The sequence below is a fragment of the Pectinophora gossypiella genome, chromosome 18 (genome assembly GCF_024362695.1).
Source record: "Pectinophora gossypiella chromosome 18, ilPecGoss1.1, whole genome shotgun sequence".
Taxonomy (NCBI): domain Eukaryota; kingdom Metazoa; phylum Arthropoda; class Insecta; order Lepidoptera; family Gelechiidae; genus Pectinophora; species Pectinophora gossypiella.
The window spans coordinates 4,757,841-4,780,328 of record NC_065421.1 but is presented as its reverse complement, the minus strand read 5'-3'; the positions used below and the strand labels follow the sequence as shown (position 1 = coordinate 4,780,328).

At 38.0% G+C, this 22,488-nt stretch overlaps 1 protein-coding gene across 4 annotated transcripts in view; it reads right to left on the bottom strand.

Moving 5' to 3' along the window:
• LOC126375148 (autophagy-related protein 2 homolog A) overlaps positions 1–21,225 on the bottom strand; it is a 41,314-nt gene extending 20,089 nt beyond the window's left edge. For 2 of the 4 annotated variants that reach the window (XM_050021996.1, XM_050021997.1), the window contains exons 1-17: positions 20,952–21,225; positions 20,171–20,339; positions 13,987–14,127; positions 13,594–13,696; positions 10,466–11,053; positions 9,545–9,696; positions 8,235–8,390; positions 7,299–7,384; positions 6,571–6,755; positions 5,548–5,717; positions 4,449–4,569; positions 3,319–3,483; positions 2,645–2,819; positions 2,246–2,346; positions 1,435–1,640; positions 842–965; positions 285–433 (exon numbers count right to left, since the gene is read on the bottom strand). In XM_050021996.1, coding sequence (XP_049877953.1) covers positions 285–433; positions 842–965; positions 1,435–1,640; positions 2,246–2,346; positions 2,645–2,819; positions 3,319–3,483; positions 4,449–4,569; positions 5,548–5,717; positions 6,571–6,755; positions 7,299–7,384; positions 8,235–8,390; positions 9,545–9,696; positions 10,466–11,053; positions 13,594–13,696; positions 13,987–14,127; positions 20,171–20,339; positions 20,952–21,119 — 2,959 coding nt within the window. In that variant the 5' untranslated portion in view covers positions 21,120–21,225. Of the gene's footprint in view, positions 1–284; positions 434–841; positions 966–1,434; positions 1,641–2,245; positions 2,347–2,644; positions 2,820–3,318; positions 3,484–4,448; positions 4,570–5,547; positions 5,718–6,570; positions 6,756–7,298; positions 7,385–8,234; positions 8,391–9,544; positions 9,697–10,465; positions 11,054–13,593; positions 13,697–13,986; positions 14,128–14,357; positions 14,439–20,170; positions 20,340–20,951 lie in introns of those variants that run through there. The other 2 variants (XM_050021998.1, XM_050021999.1) reach the window with 2 other exon arrangements.
• Positions 21,226–22,488: the final 1,263 nt, after the last annotated feature.

The following is a 22,488-nucleotide window of genomic DNA, read 5'->3' as shown; positions in this document are numbered from 1 at the left end:
GAAAACCAGCCCAATTCAGATTAGGTCACATATCCTCCTCACATTCCTCACGATGTTTTCCTTCACCGCTGAGCACGTGACAATAATTTATGATCCAAACATGAGTTTGGAAACAAATTCGAGAATCGTTGGTTTAGGCCTGTGCGGGATTCGCACCAGCGACCTCAAAGTGAGAGGCAAGCGTTCTACCAACTGGGCTACCTCGGTTCTCTTAAGGATGTTATAGGAAAAAAAATTAAGGATAAGGTATCAAGCGATGTATGAAAATGCATTTCCCCACTTACCATATCCACTGCCTTTGCACATTCCAAAGGCGGGGTAAATGGTGCCACTCATGAGTGGACTGATTTCGAACTGATCTATGATCTGTGGCTCCCACAGCAACAGATCGGAGTTGATTCGATTGTAGATTATCTCGTATAGCTGCTTTGATCTGTAAGATAAATGACTAGTATGAGAATCTGTGAACAAAATAGGATAAGAAAATAGGGAACACACAAATATCGCCGAAAAAAGAACTCCCTTCGGAATTATTTTAATGTGGAGTTCATTGTGAATACACTTCTGATAGTGAATCTCATTACCTGTATTTACAGTCTAATTTCTGGCAGACACATCATAATTTTCTTAAGACAAGTGCAAGACAAAGATGGACTCAAATTTTGAACCCAAAAGAAGTTTAAATCGCACTTACATCACTGGTATGGGTGAGGAATTATTTTGAAGATGATGCAGATGACTTGTTCCAATCTACCCTTTTTAGTTTACCTTAAATCTATGGTTTAATTTTCTAATCAAGTTTTACAATAGAGAAAAGCAAATAACGTCATGAGATACTCACTCTAGTTGTAAGCTCAGTACGGGCAAGTTGAAGTCGAGGTGTATAGCCGAACGTTCCACCGAGCTGCTGGTAAACTCCGCCATCTCTTCCTCATTTCCTGGTACTATTAACTCTTCCTCTTGACCTGTGTTAGAGAAAATGTTGTCAGTTATTTAGTATTCAAATTGTATGGTATTATGAAATTTCAGTTACTTTTTTGATATTTCGGATCAAAATCAAATAACGAATTTCTTTAGAAAAAAAACCAATAGAGCTTTATTTTCTCTACAAAAACATAAGGTAATATTTGTAGAGTCTATCCAGGCCTCCACCTGTAGAAAGTCATGGTCCAGAGAAAATGCTTATGTATTGTAAGTACTTATGAAATAGCTTTGGCATTGGCATAATGTTTCCGAGAATACTAAACGATACGTAAGTTATTTAGTAATACGAATCAGCGTAACAACGACACAAAGTATAAACTTTTGAAAATAATTTGATGTATTTTATAAATACAAATATATATTGACATACAGGTTTCCCTTCTTGGCAACTCAATTCACTCTGAAAAAAATAAATTCGGTACGAAACTTTAAGGAGGTCAAGAACATTACCTTGCGGACTATTCTCATGCTGCGTGAAGCTCTGGTGAGCAGTCTTCTTGCCGCTGAACGGGCTGGGCTGCGAGCTCTGCAGGTTGTTCATGATGTACATGGAGGTTGTCATCGGGTTGACAGACGCCGGCTCGAAGGTTGGTTCGTCGTCCAACTGGTCGAACGGGCCCTTGTTTGACTTTTTCGGTTGGAATGTTATTGAGATCCTGTTGATGGTGAGTTTATGTCAGTTTTTACACAAAAGCACATCCCGGACACTTCATACAAAAATCTTATTCTTAGCTAAGAGCGGGACAGTCCATTGAGTCTATTTAGAGTGAGACCCAGCGGGGATAGGGTAAATCTACACCAATGTGCGAGGTTGAGTGTCCATTCTATACATATCATTATTCTTTATTCTATAATAAAGGTACATAGATTGTTTTAAGTTTACGCGGTTATTATCATAATTAAAGCACATAATAACGGGTTCTTACCGCGTTTAAATGGGGATATGAGGTACATAGAGTCCATGGTCGACTCAAATCATTAAGATAACCCACCGTCGCCTCGATATTGATGTATATATGGATAGGATGAATTTTATGAGCCCTTACTTTGCCAATTTATTATTTTGGAAATGACATTTGCAATCAAACCTTTTTTTAATTTATAATTTTTGAATTCAAAATAAATAGAACATGGTTTTGGTGGTTTCTAGAAATAACATTAAATATAATTTCCTGCCGTAATTTACGATGCAGAACTAAATAATTATCTCCAATTTAGTACAGAATATTCTACTGATTGTTTGTGAAAATTTCGAACTTACGTAGGCAAGGATCCGATGACGTTGCCCTTGAGCACGTCACTTTCCATTGGGTCCGCCATCGCACTCCTAGCTATGTGGGTAGCGGGCAACTCATCATTTTCCTGAAATATACAAAAAAGTTTCAGAGAGGGTATAAATGATTATCACGTGACCAGCAGTGAAGGAAAACATCGTGAGGAAACCCACATTCCCGAGAAATGCATTTTCGAAGGTATGTGACCTAACCTGTATTGGATTGGTTTTCCTTTCGCGGGTTGGAAGGTCAGACAGGCAGTCGTTTCTGTAAAAACCGGACCTGTCAAATCTTCAGGTTAGGTAAGCGGACCCTGTGAAAGACGAGATAATGCTAGGGAGTTGATGAATTATTTATCCTTGTAGAAGAAAAGTCTATCTACTCACATGATAGTACAAGTCCAGAGAGGTAGCCTTCAAAGTGACCACGGTGGGCAGGGGCCTGGCGCTCGGAGTCTGTTGTGAGCTGAATGTGGTGTTCTTGAACTGGAACACCAGGTAGTCTGGTCTCACGCGCCGGGTCTCACGGGTGATGCCGGCACGCAGGTCTGCTATGGGGAACCTGTGGAAGAATTATAATACAGCATACTTGAACGATGTAGGAGCTGGAGGTGAAAAGAGCCACATCAAATCAATTCATCTAAAAAAGCAAAATTGCAATTTGACATTTGCGCATATACAAATGCGCAATGCAAACAAATGTCAAATAGCAATATAGCTTTTATAGATGAATTGTTTCGATGTGGCCTCTTTAACCTCCCTAATGCTGATTCCGACAGGCACCTCCCAATTTAATATTAAGCTATATCTGTCATTTTCTTATACACCGAAAAAGAAAGGGACGGGTAGTCGATAGGCTATAAATTTATGGGTCACACGTCAATTTTAGGCTTAAGCATCTGTAACGGGTTGCAAACCATCAAAACGCATATTTGATTCGTCTGAGGTTATTATTTGGTCATTCATGCATTCATTTGAAATCTTTATAGATTTTAAGAAAGAGGGAGATTTTCAATTCGACGCTTATCTTTGCAATGGTATTATGGTAATATGTTAAGTACCTGAGTACGGCCTTCAGTTCGGGGCAGAGCAGCGAGAAGTTGAGCTGGTTCTGGGGCGGCGGCGGCGCGTGGGACGTACGCGCCGGCGGCCCGTTGAAGAACGTCGCGCACATGCGGTCTAGCACCGTCAGCTCCACGTCCAGCACCAGCGGCGTGCACTTTACCCTGGGAAACGATATATTTGGATTAGGCCTATAACTTACCATGTATTATTATTGCGTATGGCAGACAAAAATAAAATATCCCGCGTGGATCATATATCCAGCTTAAGCTCCCCTAACCAAGTCTCTGCCGCATCCGTCACACAATGCAGCTCGGCTATGACACCAGGTAACCGGTGTAGAGGGCACTCGTTCACTATGTGTGATATGGTTTCATCCGGGTGACCACATTCACAGTATACTTACCTTGTGAGTATCTAACACTCCGGCCAAGTAGTTAATGCTATTTGCGGCAAATCTACAATAAGTCAAACAAATAGACTCATGCGAATGCTAAGGAGTTTTCTAAAAAAACGGCCGAACAGTGTTGTAAATATGTAAACATTGTTTAGATAGTATAAGTTCGTTCCCTGAAATAAATATGTTATGACTGTTCAAATAAAGTGTAATATCGGTTTTACAGTGTCGTTACACAGCATCGCTTGTGTCAAAATGCGCCGCGGACAGTTTTTAGACATAGATTCGTTGTCTATTTATTATATGAGGTCTATGTCTCTATGGTATTTAATCATAAAACATAAACAAAACAGTCTGTATATGCGCAGAACATGGCACAGACTTCACCTCACTTGAGGGAGTAATGAAGTGTACTTGCTAGTTAAAAACATGGCTCCATGTCATGATTAGCGGCGATCGACGATTTACGAACCCCAGGAACCGCTGAGGAATTCGAAACGAATATTTAATCAGTCTTTAAAATTTCACAATTTCGAACATAGACATAATTATGATTACAGAGAAGCTTGCCTAAGCTTTATGTTAAGATAAATATGTGTAATTTTCCTTAACATTTTAATTTTGTATTCGTTTCAAATTTCGAATACAAGAGATCACATTTATGTATGTATATGTGTGCGTGTGTGTGTGTGTGTGTGTGTGATTGTACAAGTTTTTAAACTAAATACTTACGTAATGTCCGTAGTGGGATACAGGAGTTTCTTCTCTCCAGATATCCGCATGTATTTGGATGTCTGCTTGAAGTTGATCCTGACGTTTGCTCGTGGCGCGGATCGCTTGTTCTCATCGTCTTCTGTTCAATAACAAATGTTACTTTTCTTGTAAGTTTAAACATTTTATTCGGACATAATGACTGGTGCCTATTCGGGCGCACACACACTTAACCTAATTTTAGTTTGACAGTTCTTATACAAGTTCCCTCCTTCACTTACAATAAGCGCAAGAAAGAGATAGAGCTACTTTTATTCCTGTCAAATTAGGTTGGTTGTTGGTGCCAATTTGACAGCTCTTAAATTAGTGCTGCCCTTCACTTACAATAGGTAGAAGAAAGAGATATCGCTAGTTTTACGTCAAATTAGTTTTTGGTAGTTGCCTTAATCGGCACCGTTATCTGATATAAGCTCATCTGTGATGCTTCAGAGACATCTGTGATATCTAAGAGTCCATTATTATAATTGATTGCATTGTTAGACTCGGACTTATAGAAACGTATCAATTAAAAGGTCTCGTACTATTTACGTATTTTGTGACCTGGGGGTTAAAAGGTCACATCCAAGGATTTTTTGACATTTGCGCATATAAAAACAAGTGCGCAATGTCAACAAATGTCAAATAGCAATATTGCTTTTTTAGATGAATTGCTTCGATGTGACCTCTTTAAGCCCCCTAGTGCTAACGGCCTCCGTGGACCAGTAGTTGAGCGTTAGGATCACGATATGGAGGTCCCGGGTTCGAATCCCAGTGGGGAAATATCACAAAAATTACTTTGTGATCTCTAATTTGGTTAGGAAATGTCCTGTGCCTGTAATGACAGGCTGATCACCTGATTGTCCGAAAGTAAGATTATCCGTGCTTCGGAAGGCACGTTAAGCCGTTGGTCCCTGTAACTGCTTACCAATGTAAGTAAGTAATCCTTACATGAGTCATGTCAGGGGCCTTTGGCGGCTCAATAGTAACTCTGACACCAGGGTTGATGGCGTTGGTAATCCACCTCACAACCCACACGATAGAAGAAGAGAGATATCTACACCTCATCAACAGCTGAACTCACCATTAGACTCGAACCGTATTAGGTCGAAGCTCTCCGGCTTGCCGTCTTCTATCGGCGCGTACAAAGTTTCCCTGACCAGCAGGTGTTTGATGGAGGCTTCGCAGACGGTCTGGCTGCCGTGTGACGTCAACTTCTCGCTGCCGTCTAGTGACATCTCTGACGTTATTAGTCTGAGGACAAAGCAAACAAATATTTTAACGTTCTTTAATGGGGCAAGATGTCCTCCCATACATGGTATAAGAAGACCAGGTATGCTCAATCCTATGACAAGCCGCCATTGCTAGCCCTTTGATGACGTATGTGTTACCATTAAATTGGTACCTCCAACATTCCAAGGACTTAAATTTTATTAATGAAAGTTAAGTGAATTACTGACTAATCTATTTAATAACTAATTTGTCACATATATAAAAAATATTAAAACTATAAGTAAATCTTTTACTAAAAGTTCAAAATTTCCTTGTAAAGTTATTATAAAAACATTGGACGTGGGTAATTTATTTTTTACGAAATGGCAACGCAGGGCCGGATGACGTCAGCTGGGCTAACCTTGAAATGTAAGCTGTCAGTTTTGAGCATACCTAGTTTTCTTATACCATGCTTCTACACATGCATAAACATAAACAGCCTATATACGTCCCACTGCTGGGCACAGGCCTCCCCTCAATCAACCGGAGGGGGTATGGAGCGTACACCACCACGCTGCTCCGCTGCCGGTTGGAAATGTACTCCCGCGGTATGTAATTCCAATTTGTTAAATAATACAGCTTCATTGGACTAATGAAAGGAATAAAATAATTTCGTTTTTGGATGACAATCCCTTATTTTTGTTACGAACCCAGCAATGATAACGTATTTCTTTGGCTTTGGAAAAAGTCAAATTTTTTGGAACATTCCAGAAAAAGTAGCTGCTACATAATTCCAGCGAATAAAATAAATACTACGGTGTCGCTATAAACCTCTGTTGATGCTAGGTGACTAGTTAATTCCCACGGATTATACTTCGTCCATATTTACAAGTACCTCAAGTGGTTCATCCCGGTAGCCTTGTCCAGGGCGTCGTTAGCAGCCTGGAACTCCTTCCCCCCTCCCTCGCTGATGCAGTACGGCAGCAGGTTGTCGAAGAAGTTTCTAGAAGTCTCCTGCATGCGGTATGCGCTGGATGGGGATATGCAGTCTGCACCCATTGGCGTGGTTGCTAGGATATCCTACAATGAGAAGGAGAATATTAGTTGACTATAAATTATGCATCAGCGGGTGCGCGACAACCCTAATTGGGTCGTGTATTAGGTTCAAGATAAATTATGAACTTCTGATTACTAAATAAAGACAGATCTAAAACTAACGAAAACCATTTTCTTTTTTCTATTTAACTTATTTACGAATTTTAATCAAGTAAAACGTAATAATACGTCCGACATTTTATCACGTTTGTCTATGACGTCACAGTGTGCTTTTTCATACAAGTTCCATAGTAATTTCGTGTTTTGACGTTTAGTAAAAAGTAACTGATTAGACTAGTTAGAAACTATTGTTTCTTAGCGATTGTACCGGGGCGAGTGGATGGCCCTATTTTCGAACATTGGAATTCAATCTATGTGGTGCCGTCCAGTCACTCTAGAAAATACTCTAGTCAGATTTATTTTGGATACATTTTCTTTTATGTTTATTGATAAATTTATATACTAACATAGTTCTAAAATATACTAAATCAATATGGTATTACGATGTAATTATTATGTGATATTTACCTTGTGCAGCAGAACGCAGGATAGCGAAGCTATTCTGAAGCTGATATGTGACACTTCTGCTGTCGGATCGCCTTCTATATGGGGCACTGGAAATAAAATCAATATTCGACTCCTATATCTATATTCCACCGACAAGAGCGCAGCTCTTAAATAGAGAGAGAGATATCTATATTTATGATAACCTTACTTAAGAGAGTGAGGGAGAGCGAGAAATTAACAAGGTGCAAGGTGGTAAAGAGAATGGTTTAAATATTGTATGCAAAGTAAACAAGTTGGCTATCTACGAAAATGACTCACTTGATAGATAAAAATAACCGCCACCTAATGTAGAAACAATAACAAAATTAAAATGAGAACATTATATATACCCTATTTAATGTAGAACGATTAAAATCACAGCAGGATAGAGATATAGTACATCGCCTAGAGTGAAAGAGACGAGAGATATAATATCACTCTAATCATGCTATGTTAAATACGCACATTCACCGAAGTGTATTCTATAAAAGACCGACAGACAAGCTACCCTTTGCCTGTGGTCTAGACTTTAGATTTTTCTTATTAAATTGGGTACGCAAGAATGCATTAAAACCAAGCCCTGGCTGCGGGCAGACCCATTAACAAGTGGTAAATCCCCTTCACGGTCGCCTTGCATCTAATACAGCAATATTGAATTTTGACAGTTGCGCATATAAAAGTAAGTGCGCAATGTCAACGAATGCCAAATGGTAATACTGCTTTTTTACATGAAATACTTCGTTGTGGCTTTTTTAAGGTTTTTTGTCATTGGAAAATCTGTACGTTACTAACTTTTGCATCTACGATGTTAGTAGAAGACGAAGAAGGCAGACGCCCACCATCAGATAAAGGGGAATAATAAATGGCAAGAAGAGAGAGAGAGAGAGAGAGAGATGTTAGTAGGATATTGACAGTTACCTTTCTTGTTCCGCTTGATCCGCGTCTGCGAGGGCGCGTTCGTGCTGGACGTCATGCTGGTGTTCATGGAGCTCACAGACGAGCAGAAGCTCTCGCCCATCTGCTGGCCCGCTGACGTCATCGGGTGGAACCTCTCGCTCTCTGCGTCGCTGTCTTCTGTAAATGAAGCGATATTGTAACTAAGAAATTTTAAAAAAATAAAAGAGAAATAATTTAGAAAGTTTTATTAAGGATCTTTCGAAGCGTCTCGTCGAGGCGACAACCGACCCTATTTTTGTGGTTTAGCAGTTTAAAGGGGAAATGCTGCTAGTCTTTTGGGCACTTTGCCTCGGTGTGATGCTTCGGAGAAGGTTTTGTATTTGTAAGGTATTGTATATTATTCTCTGTTTGTGTATTTTAATAAATATTTATTTTACCAAGAAATTAATAGTTTATTATTACGGTTTTCTTTATAAATAGAAAAAGAAAATGTTTAGATCTGTCTTTATTTAGTAATTAGAGTTTAGAAAAGTACTCAATTCTAAGTAATGGCACAACATAACATAGCATCACACCTGCCCACCACACCCACCTTCGGAGGTACAGACAGAGGTGTATAGTATACTCACTCCTCGCCAGCTATGTTCAAGTCCCATGTAATAAGGGGCGAGCCTATTGCTGAAAATATACAGCGCAAGAAACTACTATAGAGGTCACAACTATTCTACAATAGGGTAGTTTCCAACTAGTCAAATAAGTTACTTTTTATCAAACGTCAAAACACGAAATTATTATGGAATTTGTATGAAAGAGCTACCTGAGATGTCATAGAAAAACCTGACAAATGTCGCACGTATTATTCCGGTTCTTTTTTTAATTAAAATTATTAAATAAGTTAAATAGAAAAAAGAACACGTTTTTGTTAGTTTTAGATCTGTCTTTATTTAGTAATCAGAATTTCATAATTTATCTTTGACCTGGGAACTACTCAATTCCAAAAACGGCTGCTTTGCCTATCAAAACTGTCTTTTGCCTAGTAGGCAGGTAGGTAATGCTTACCATAACACCGATTACAGGAATGCGTACATGTCTGTAGATTTTTGGAATTGGAATTAGAATGAAGACGTTTCTTTTAGACATACGCACCTTTTCTATGTGTTTTGTGAATGTGTATAGTCATGAGCAATATAATGTATCCACTTTAGGACTCTGTCGCACTAACATATTTAACATTAAGTGAGACTTACAGCGCAATTTGTCAAAAAAATTCACGTGACATGGTACCAAAATGTATGCATATTGATGCTCGTGACCGTACAATGCCTACTTACCAAAGTTGGGACCGGACCAGCCGTACATGCCTGCGGGGCGCGAGGTTTCCTTCTCCAGGTTGCCTAGCAACTGCGCCTCTATGAGCTGGAAGTCTGCGCGCTTCATCGGCTTGCACTGCATGTTCTGACCGGTCGGACGGAGGGGGATGTTGCTGGGGAAAAAATATTGTATTTACGTATTATGTCACAGTCAGAGAAACACACGTAACAGCCTCCACGATCTAGTGGTTAGAGCGTTGGTATCACGATCTGGAGATGCGGGTTCGATTCCCAATGGTCGCCATCGGGAATCGTGGAAATTACTTTGTGAGACCTTTGTTTGTCTAGGAGCAGGCTGAAACTCTCAAACTCAACTAATTGTCCGAATAAGTGACATGACAACGTGCTTCGGAAGGACACCGTTGGGAGGAAGGAAGGCCGTTGGTCCCGGTTACTACTTACTGATGTAAGTACGTAGTCGTACGTGAGCCTTGCCCTAGTAACCCTGACATAAGATTGATGAGGTTGGTATTCCACTGCACAACCCACGCGATAGAAGACAGACAACGAAACCTTATGCACGCGATGAGAGCCACAAGATATCAGAAGCACACTATGGACTCTCCATACAAAACGAGCGAGTGAGTCAGAAAGTTCGCGCGTCCCTCTTACGCCTTAGCGGCTTGCGGCCATTTAGACAAAAGACCCAGAGGGGGTGAGGTAAATCTAGCTCGACCCTCGATACAAATGGGAGCGGGGCGGAGAGTTACCGTCCTTTGCGTAGTTTGTATTATTCAATGCTAAAAGTAAACTTGCAAACACGTCATGAAGTCCTAAGATGGCTAGAATTTTTTTTTGTCTGGAAAGTCAGATGGCATATACCGTGCGTATTATTTAAACATTTCGCTTGTATGCAACTCCCGAATGGTAAATAATAATTACCTGGTGTCTTCTAGGTGTGGTTGATTCAGGGCGTTCACCAGTTCAATCAACGTGTGCAGCTGCCGCGGCGATATGAAGAATATGAAGGACCCGAGCAACATCTTCACTTCCACTTTTGGCCCTTCCGCTTCCTCTGTATGTTTAATCTTCAGTGCTAACTCCTGCTGCCCAGTTAGCTTAGCAAATAGTATAGGATCCGGTTGGATCGCTCGCTCCTCTGGGGTAGCCTCTCTAAAAAACTCCGTTGGAGGTTTCTCATCAATCACTTCCTTAATAGGATCAGGTTCAATAGTCGATATAACGCTCCTAGTTTCATAGAACACATCCGACATTGCACTTTGGTAATTCACCTCAGCCATTTCAATTTGGGAGGATTCAGTCTTTTCCGCTTGCGAGGTTGTGGATTTCTCCATGATAAGACTTCTCGCCATCGTTCGCAGTTTGGACGGAAACTCGTCCGTGTATAATGTGACGCCATGGAATTTGATCTTTTTGTTTGTGTATGTGGCGACAATGTATGTTTTTGTTTTCTCTGGTTCTGTCACGTCTGGTGTCGGTTCGTTGCCCGCTTCGTCGAAGTAGTCGATACTGGAAATACAAAAAAATAGTAGGATAAAGGAAATGTTACTTTGGAAATATGAAAGTTCGGCATTTTCTCATGGCCGGATCGTGAATTTGTGGGGCCCTGGGCTGAAACTACTTGGGGGCCTATCTCAATACTCAACTAATAGCAAAAAATATTTTAACAGACATTTTTTTTCAAATTATGGTCTACTTTTTAGCGGGATCTGGGGGCCCCTTGTAACCCCGGGGCCCTGGACTGCAGCCCAATCAGCCCATAGGTAGATCCGGTCATGAGCGTGATACACGCTAGACCAAATCGTCACTTACCATCAGGTCAGATTGTGGTCAAATGTGAGCCTATTTTATTAAAAAACAGTTCATGTGATTTTAGAACTCCCCGTAGATCAAGATATGCGCTGTCGATTAAGTCCAGGTGTAATATCTGTTTAAATATTTGTCAAGACAATCTTATAGTTCCAATCCTTAGGAAGATTCTATGTTATATATAAAAACTGGTCTGGTGCTGGTGTGATTTCGTATGATTGCAGTGATTTCATCAGATTCAATTTGCAAAACCCATTTTAAAGCAAGCAATTGATTGCTAATCTTAGCTACCTACTCATGTACCTATCATTAGTATCTCTTCACCGGAGAAAACTGACGCCCACAAAAAATAAATTAAAAATATTTTTACCCAAATAAAATAACAATTTAAACACCAGCTTCTTTGTTTATTTTTAAACGGCTTCGGATTAATGAATCATTATCGACAACTTGTTTTGACCACATGAAAGTGTGTAGTTTATTTGAATACAATGTACTAAGCCGTAGGTAGGTATATTATACGTGCACTGACGCAAGAGAGCGTCATCATATTATAATTTATAATACAATACATACATAACAAGTCAACCAAGTATATGGAAAATAATCAGGTGCGCGGATATTTGTCACGAATGTGTTTTAACACGTAATACATTAGAAGAATATTATTGTTCAAATCTTTAGGTACATTGCATTATAGTATTTACAACTTGATTAGGGTGTATTTTTTATATAATGAATTAACGGCCTGTGACATCTACGGGTTTATCTGATTGATATATTTTTTAAAGAGATTTAAAAAATTAAGTTCATAATTCCATTATTCGCGGTCTTGTGCGTACTCTGGCCAGTCCCTCCGGCAAGCGTCCAATGGAAAGAGGAAAGGGAGGCCTTTGCCCAGCAGTGGGATTTTGCAGGCTAGATTAGATTAGAAGTTAATCATTATTTTTCTAAGACAATTAGTTCACTAACGTAAGCATATTCTTCATTAAAAGTGGATTCCAAACATGATATTTTTTTTTTATATTCATACACTATGTTCTACTTTTCCAACTTTGTTATCGGGGCAAATTGCAGTAGTAAGTACATCACATGCAGCTTAATCGTATTCATAGAAAATCATATCACCACATCTAAGGACAAAACTGATGATAGTAACAATAATGGAAGATGTTTTAGAATATCGCAAGATATCCGTGAATCATGACAAATGTGCCGTCAAGGTCGATCGACACGCAGAGATTATTCTAATCAGCCGAATGGAGGTCAAACTAACAAGGAAACATTGGACAATGCTACTGATGCTTAACGGCCAATGTAAAGTTCTAAATATTAGGCAATATGAAACTGATATTCTTTACAAACCCATAGAGGTCATATTCCTTTAACTTATGCTTATGACATTGTGACCCCTGGCTTGTCACGTACTTGTGGCTTGTAAATACAGTTTTAACGAGCAAAATCATCGACACGAAAGAGATAAAATAAAATTGTACAAAAATTCATATCAAATTATTTACTTTTTTATATTTGTGGTCTCAGTTTGTACCCAGATTGAAATTGAAAGATGACGAGGTTTTGTTGAAGAAAATCTCATTCTGGGGAGTTAAAATGGCCACATCGAAGCAATCATCTAAGAAAGCAATATTGCTTTATGACATTTGTTTGCATTGCGCACTTACTTTTATATGCGCAAATGTCATATCCTCGTAAGGCCCGGATTTCCAGACACAATAGTTAAACAATGGGATTTGGATTTTAAAAAGACTTTAGGCCTTACGACCATATAGCAATATTGCTTTCTTAGATGAATTGCTTCGATGTGGCCATTTTAACTCCACAGAATGTGATTTTTAAAAAAGGTGTTTACATTGTTTTAAGTTTACGCGGTTATTATCATAATTAAAACACATAATAACGGGTTATTACCGCGTTTAAAGTAGGAATATGGTCTCATATTCTCAATAACCTAATATCGGGAGTCTTCCCTATATTAGGTTATTATTAGGTTGTGTCGAAATATCGGGAGTCTCATATTCCTTCTTTAAACGCGGTAAGAACCCGTTATTATGTGTTTTAATTATGTGTTTACATGGTTGTCACCAATATGTATGTTTAGTCACGTAGTGCGCTCTTAACAATAGGAAGGTGCAGCACTTTGTTCCATTGGGGGTTTGCTTACGCAAAGACTTGACAGTTTCCTCATCGTGTCTTCAATATAAAAATATATAGTTACTTACTTTTGTATATGAATCTCTAGTGCGATGCCTCTTTCACAGTTTTTAGGAACATGTTCTATTCTTATTTTTGTGTTGACGAATTTCACTTTGACCCTGCTAAGAACTGAAAAAAATACATTTGCATTATAGTCACTTTATACATAATAAACTCATCATCACTAATTTAAGAGCTACACTTTTGTCGGTATAGCATGATTGCTACTGTTTTAGGGAAAACTAGGGCAGTGGTTTCCCACTTGCCTTCCGCTCTAATAATAATAATAATAAACTCAGTAATTTTAAAAAAACTTTTTTGTTTTGTTTTTGTGGCTATCACCTCAAATAATTATTTGATTATAATCATTGTACTTAATCGTAAATTGAGCAAATAAAATTATTACTTTTTAAACTTACTTGAATCTATAGCATGTGCAAACATCTCAATGCCCTCAACTGGATGTGACTCCTGAGGGCCGTCCTCTTCACGGAGACACTCCTCAGCTAGCTGCATGGACGATGACATGGACGACCACATCGACTCCAGCATTGACGAAGCTAGAGGAAGATAGATAAAATACTTTATTGAGCACAATGGACACGAAATACAGAAATTATAGACAACATAATAGAGAAAAGCACAACAGGCGGCCTTATTGCTCATGCAGCAATTTCTTCCAGGCAACCTTTGGGTACAGGAAATTTTTGTACAAATATAATAATAGAAAAAAAAAAAAAGTATGATATTAGGTATTATATTTGACAGGTTGGAAATATCGGATATTTACATTGACCTCATATAACAAATAGGCAACCAATCCCTGTAAAAAAGTGTCCTCTCTGTGCGATGGAAACAACATTGTACATCCGATATTGCACTTTATTTGAACAGCCATAACATCTTAATTTGAGGAAACCAACTTATAGTATCTACATAACTACACACACATGTATACATGTTTAAAACACTGATTGGAATTTTTTTTAGAAAAACTCCTTATCATATGTGGGTCTGTTTGTTAGGATGTCAGTGGATATTTATTAAACATAAACCGTTATGCAGAGGGTTCCCCTAATGAACCGAGGTATGGACTAATATTCCAACATGCTGCTTTACCACGGGTTGGAAGGGGGAATTCATTTCCTGAACACATCCACACCAAACAGTTTATAAATTTGTCTTACTAAATCTTATCGTGCTAATAATAAAGTTTGTTAACATGTTGTTTTCTAAAGCAATTTGTTTTGTATATTATAAAGTGATGCTATCAAGAAATATACTTAAATTAACTTTCAGGGTTAAAATATGTGTTATAAGGTTTTAAATAGTTCACATAACATAAACAGCCTATATCCGTCCCACTGCTGGCCACACGATAAAAATAAATAAATAAAATAAAAATAGCCTTTATTCACCGACATTATTACATCATCATCATCAATTTAAGAGCCACGCTCTTGTCGGTGTAGCATTTTCCATTCCAGTCTATCAAAGGCCAATTCCTTGACTTCCCTATAAGACACGACGTTAACCAATTATATAGTTACATAGTTATTACATAGTTTTACTTTATTAATTAATTTAACTAGGACACGGAATAGTTCACATAAAATGTAAAACTTATATATATTTTAAAATTTCTTGAAGTTTTAAATGCAATATAATCATGAGTAAAATTATATTGCTTCATAGTCTTCATAAACAGGTCTTTAAGATGACAAAATAGACAAAAGTGTGTAACATGCTCATTACTTAATGGATTTTTTAATGATAATTACCTAATTACGTAATGTTATTTATAATTAACACACTACATTTACTAGATATAGAGGGTGTTAGTGACATCGTAACGAAAACTTTGAGGGATGATTCAGGCCATGATTCTGAGTTGATATCAAGTGGATTTTTCCGTCGCAAAAGTATGGAACGGAAAATAATTTAAAAAAACATAAAAAAAATCATAAATTTTCCAACAGGAAATTCCACTTAATATCAACTCAGAATCATGGTCTGAATCATCCCCCTCAGTATTCGTTACGGTGTCACTAACACCCATACCTAGTGATGGGCAGGGAAAGAAAAAATTGGGTGGGAAAGAAAAAATATCGGGAAAATATGGGAAAATAAAATAAACACCCGAAAAATTCCCGAATCATGGGAAAATATTTTTTATTTAATTATTTTTAATCTTATTATTATTTGTATCTCGTTTCCATGTCTCGGGTCGGGTCTGTCATGGAGTCCCGGACTTTTGGAAGGCGTGCGTGGGGCCGAAGCCAACACGTAGAGGCCCCTTAAGACAATTTACTCTAAATGTGTTGTGACACCAACCGGCGATTATCCCTGTATGCACTATGGGAGTGCACCCAAAGACAATCCCTGGTTCGTGTAGGACTATTGAAGATTATGGGAACAAAAGGAACTGGGCTATTGGGTTGGGGGTTAGTGAACCGGGATACTGGGGCTATGGGGGACTATGGCGCCTGCTCGACCAATGTTAATAACAGAGATATATTGGGCAGGCGGTGACTCGTCACTCACTGGTTGGGCCACCTATCTAGCCGACGCGACTGGACGGCAAGGCAGCAACATGGTTGTGAGCATCTCTGGGTGTCAAGAGGTGTACACCGCTTTCTGCGAGGCGGTTTACCCGCCTTATCAACTCGCGACTTATGCATCTTTCACTTCCACCCTGCGAGCGTATAGCTCTAACGCCCCACTCTGGCTGGCCAATGAAGGCAAGCCAGAGGTGAGAGTCCTGCGGCCCCCGCTAAGGTCCACTCCGGCCAGCCAGTACTGTCACCATCTTTGTTGCTCTTCTTTGGACTCTCTCTAGTAGTGCAATGTCCTTCCTATAGTAAAGTCTCCATATTTGAAACCCATGTTCTAACAGCCATCTGACGTAAGTAAGTTTTGTAAAGCCTAAGAAACAATTCCGTATCTATATGATAAAAAGCTTTTCTAATTATGTATAAGAGGGAGTTATCCTTCTTAGTGATTCCAATAATGTGTTCGTCCCACTTTAGATTATGTGTTATCGTTATGCCAAGGTCATTTTGTTTTTTAACACACTCGAGAGGTTTTGAGTCAATGGTGTAACTCAACGTGGGGTGGTTACTGCCAACATGCAACACAGTGCATTTGTCTACGTTTAATGTGATTAGCCAATCTCGGGTCTAAGCAATTACTCTATCAAGATCATCTTGGATTATATTATGGCTAATAAGTGGATTCCCCGTTATTTTCGTATCATCTGCAAAGAGTGATATATCAGACATGATACCATGTTTAAGATCTGTAAGGTAGATACTGAATAAAATAGGTCCTAACACCGATCCCTGCGGCACACAGCTGAGGACTTTTCTGGGAACAGAGTATGATTCTCCGATGCGCACAGAGAATATGCGATTTGACAGGAAGTCTAATCCACTTCACGACATTGCCTCTGATTCCAAAGGGCTCTAATTTAGCAATCAATCGTGTGACAGGAACTCGATCAAAAGCTTGTTCATAGTCCAAGTAAATAATATCTGTAGGTATTCGTGCCTCCCAATTTCTTGCACAAAACCATGTTGCTCCTCGATGATGACATTCTCTCGTGCCAAAAGCATCCTATATATCCTATAATATGTAGATATCTTTGCATGGAATTATTAAAATTGAACATTCCATTCAAAATATATTACAAAGGAGATCGTCGGCTTTCCATACTTTGGCCGGCCCAAATTTGAAAGTGCCGGTCAGAGAAAAAAAATGTGTCAAACTTTTCGAGTAGATTGTTCTGAACATTTTTTACTATGACACCAGACGTGTATGACCATTAGTTTGGCTTTAATTGGATTTTAAAAATCTCGATTTTTCATACATTTTGTAAAAAATAATATTATGTCCGTTGGGAAAAAGAGGTATACAGGCGTATTACAAAGGACCGTTAGAAGATTTATTAGTATAGCGCCAAACTTCTATGACCATTATTTTGACTTTTATTGGAATTTACGTTTTAGTTCAAATGTGAAAAATGCCGACCAGCAAAAATATCATTTTGAGAGTATCGAGTAGATGCCTGTTAACATTTTTTTCTATAGCGCCAAACTTGTATGACCATTAGTTTGGCTTTTAGTGTATTTTAAAAATCTTCATTTCTTATTTATTTTGTATGAAAATAAAGTGCTTTGGGTAAAAAATGCGGTACGGCGGATTAAAAAGGGCCTTTAGAACATTTAATAATCTGGCGCAAAACATTTTTGACCGTTATCTTGACTTTTTATTCGTCTCTCTTTCCGTTTTGGTTCAAATGGGAAAATGTCAGCCAGCGAAACAAAATAAGTCAAATCTTTTGGTAAACGACTTGAAACGTATTTTTACTATACTACCAAATGTCGACTTTGGCTTTTATTGGACTTTTTAAAAAAACTTTTTTCTATACATTTTAACAATGACAACAAGCAGAGCTTTCCCAATGACTAGTTATTAGTCAGATAAATACTTTGTGTTTTTGTTTTGAGTGTTGTTAGGTGAACTTCTATATTAATACTATCTGATTTTAGATATGACGTTGGCTGTAGTTTTTGCATTCGACTCAACGTTACGGCCTAAGTTTAGGTTGAATTATGGTATTGATTCACCTTGACCGTAAATGGTTACCACCCTCCGAAGATAAGCTTGCCATCTAGTGACGAAACTCGTATTTTGGCATGACGTCTCAAGTATCTGTTAGGGAAAACAGGAGTCGGGTAGTTGTACTTTGCAAGTATGCCTATCACAATGTCCTAGCTTCTTAAGCGTGTATCACCATCAGGTAATGTAGTGGTCAAACGCAAACCTATTTTTCAAAAGACGACCACCATATTACGCCTTTAGCAAGATAGTTCCATTATCACTAGATAAAACTTTTTTTTTATTTTTGAAAAATCGAATTAAGTTCAAAATATTGGTCATAGTCGTTTAATGCCATAGTAATAAACATTCTGACGATCCTTTAAATAACGCGCCTGTTATATTTTATTTTGAATTATACAAAATGAAACAAAATTCAAGTTTTTTTTTAAATCCAACAAAAGCCAAACTAATTAATGGTCATACATGTTTTTGTCATAGTGAATAATGTTTACAGGTATCTTCTCGATAGCTTTGACATGTGTTTTTTGCTGACCGGCACTTTTCACACAGAAACTATAACGTAAAGTCCAAAAAAAGTCAAAATAATGGTCATAGACGTTTGGTGCCCTAATAATAAATGGTCAAATGGATAAGTTCTAACGGGATATACAAATATTGTTCCATGGCCGGCACTTCACATTTTCACCAAAAATGTATGAAAATTCAGTTTTTTTTTAATTCGAATAAAACCGAAAATATTGACCCTACAGCTTTGGTGCCATATTAATAAATGCTCAGACGGATAAGTTCTAAGGATAATACCATTATTGTTACTTGGCCGGCACTTTACATTTTCACCATAAATGTATGAAAAATACAGTTTTTTAAAATCGAATAAAACCGAAGATATTGACCCTACAGCTTTGGTGCCATAGTAATAAATGCTCATACGGATAAGATCTAACGGAATATAGCAATATTATTTTTTGGCCGGCACTTTGACTTCTGGGCCGAAATCCGATGATCTCCTTTTAGTTTTTTAAGAGTTCATACGACACTACGACAGAAAATAAATTGGGCATAAGTAGGCATACATTATATTTAAATGGTCTTTGTTGGAAATCCTTACTTTTAATACAAATATATGCGATAAAAAATATTTTCCCTTGAAATGGGAATTTTTCGGGTTTTTTCCCTCAGAATTGGGAAAATTCCCAAAACGCGGGAATTTTCCGGGTAAGAACCCAACACTACCCATACCTACTTGTATGGCTACAGTATGTACTTGTGCGGGGTGTAAGTGACATCGTAACGAATACTGAAGGGGATCATTCAGCTGATTATTCTGAGTTAATATCAAGTGGAATTTTTGATCGCAAAAGTATAGAATTGAAAATAATTTAAAAAAAAACTAAAAAAATCATGAATTTTGCGACGTAAAATTCCACTTGACATCAACCCAGAATCATGGTCTGAATCATCCCCCTCAGTATTCGTTATGATGTCACTAACACCCTGTAGTATATTGAATGCACATTGCAGGACTTCGTGTTAGAAAACTAGGTCAATGCTTCACGGCTAAGATTGTGAAAATATAGCTTTGCTTGTCAAGATAAGTAGTGCAGAATATTGATACATAATATCTACATAATACAGAAAGGGATTGAGTAGTCTAATAGTCTAAGTAGTGTAAATTTGGCTTTATTCAACAGTCTAGCTAGATTATGGACCACCATAACATAATAATATCAAACATAATTATTTAGCAAAAAACACATAATTATTTATTTAGTTATAGAACAAATTGCTTCAGTGGTTTACTGGTCCAGTGGTTAGGGCTCATGATGAGGAGGCGCGATTTTGTGATCCCTGATGGTTAATAATCTGGGGTAAGTCAGGGGCCTTTGGAGACTCAATTATAACCCAGACACCAGCAACCATCAACCTCACAACCCACTTAATAGAAAAGAATAAAACAAAGGCATTGTTAGACATCTTTACCTGGCTCCGCTCGTACTTTAGGCTGCACCGTAAGGGACAGGCCATTTACTTCGACAATTGAGTCATCCTTGAGGAGAGTAGACCATGGTATGGTCACTGTTATCTCCTGCATGTGACCGTCTACTATCTCCAACGGCCAGTTCTGTGCATCCCCCAGGTCGTTGAGTGCCTAAAATTACCATACAACTATGATGTCAGGATTAAGCACATTATCTTTAACTAAATCAGCATTTAGGTATATTGATAGATATAAAGTTTAACATAACATAAACAGCCTACAGACGTCCCACTGCTGGGAACAGGCCTCCCCTCAAAGTAAAAAAAAGTGTCTAGTAAAGTTTAATAAAATTATTTTATTTACTATATTTTTTATCTAAAGAAATGGCTGTAGTTACTTTGTCTAGTCACATGTTATTTTTTTGTTACTTTTAGAACTTTGATTATTTTTGTTTATGCACATATGTTTAATCAGTGACTAATCAACATGTATTGTGCTGCAATAATCAGTAGACCTGCAAACATCATTATCAATAATTAGCTGTAGATGTCACAAGCCCAAACAATTTCCTAAGATTCTAAGCATGCATCTTAGCATGCTTTTTCATATTTTTTTCGCCAAGGTTTTCTTTGTTTGAATCAGCGAAACACGTGTTAATTCGAATTTATTGCGCATAAACTATTGGCAAGGGCGTGAAGCGTGGTGTGTGTTCCGCAAAAAATACCACGCGGGAGCGGTCAATATGCGGTTGTATGAAAGAAATCGAAGGAATTGTATATTTACCTCACAGTCAAGGCTAACGTCCGAAACGGTACCAGTTCCATTGTACAAATCGACGCTCAGCTGATCCAATGTGAGCTTCTCCTCAAGGAAGTTGCCGAGATATCGCTGGAGCAGGTACCTGCAGGCGCGCTTCTTGATGCTCTCAGACCATGGCAGATACCACAACATCTTCAGACCTTTGTAAAGACCATCACACTGGAATTTTTGCTTTTGTGCGTAATGACTATTGCGATTTTGCGTGTGATTGACTTGTGAACGTAAATAAACATGACATTCCGTTATACGCTTTTCTTTACAGCTGTCAGTGTTCTCAGAATTTTAAATTGTAATATTAAAGTAACAGAGATTGAAACATATTTCGCAACCAAACTTATCACTGATGTCTTTCTAGTCCAACAGACAAACACTGACTGAAGGACAAGGCTTGTTAAAAGAAGTAATTAACTGCAACAATGATTATTGATGTATTAGTAAACTGTCAATAACGGAACGTTCGATATTTAAGAAACTCTGTAACTGCAAGACATAAGGTTCATTTCCGTGCAACCACTTTGCACCTTATGTTTAACTTGTATTATCGCACCGCTAGAGGTGCTGTTTATTGACAGGAAGAATGGTATTTTTTGATTGGCTGATATATGGGCTGATATGATACGGATACAAGGACCAAGTATCAAGTATTGTATGCAGCGCCATCTTCAAACCAACATGGAAAAAGAGCGGGGAAATAAAAGTTTTGAGCGTTGAACGATTATAATTGGGTCGTGTACTAGGTTCAAGATAAATTATGAAATTCTGATTACTAAATAAATACACATATAACTAACGAAAAATATTTATTTTATATTTATGAATTTTAAATAAGAAAAATGTAATAAAATAATAAGTTCGACATTTTATCACGTTTTTCTATGACGTCACAGTGTGCTTTTCCCAAGCTTTTTCAAACAAATTCCATACAATTTGGTGCTTAGTAAAAAGTATCTGATTTGACTAGTTCGAAACTAGCCTGATCAATTGCAAGAATCATTTTTTTTATTTATTAATTACTTTTAATTATTTTTAGTATTTTTATGGCTTTGTTTATTAATTACTTTTAATTATTTTTAGTATTTTTATGGCTTTGCATAGATATATGGTGCGGCGGAGCATCCGGTCGTATGTAGAATGGCATCAGATGGTGTGGTTTTTCCATGGCATAGTCTTCTTCCTGCACTTCATCCTTTTCTTCCTCTAACTTTTCTTCTTGTATTTTAGCTTGAGATTCTAAATGATTGCACGTGTATATCGACAGGGTGTAGAAAATCATGGCCATTCGGGTATGAGTTATTATTGAGGCTGTAAAGGTCGGATAGCCTATGTCAGTATCCGTCAAGACTGAGCAATCGGTGTTGTTAACGACCAGCTGAATTTCAACTCTTGATACTAGTAATTCGGCTGGAAATTAAATGTTTATAAGTAAGTAATGGCCCCGATTCCTGCAGACACCGCCTAATTTTATTTTAAGTTATATCCGTCATTTTCATATCCGTCGAAA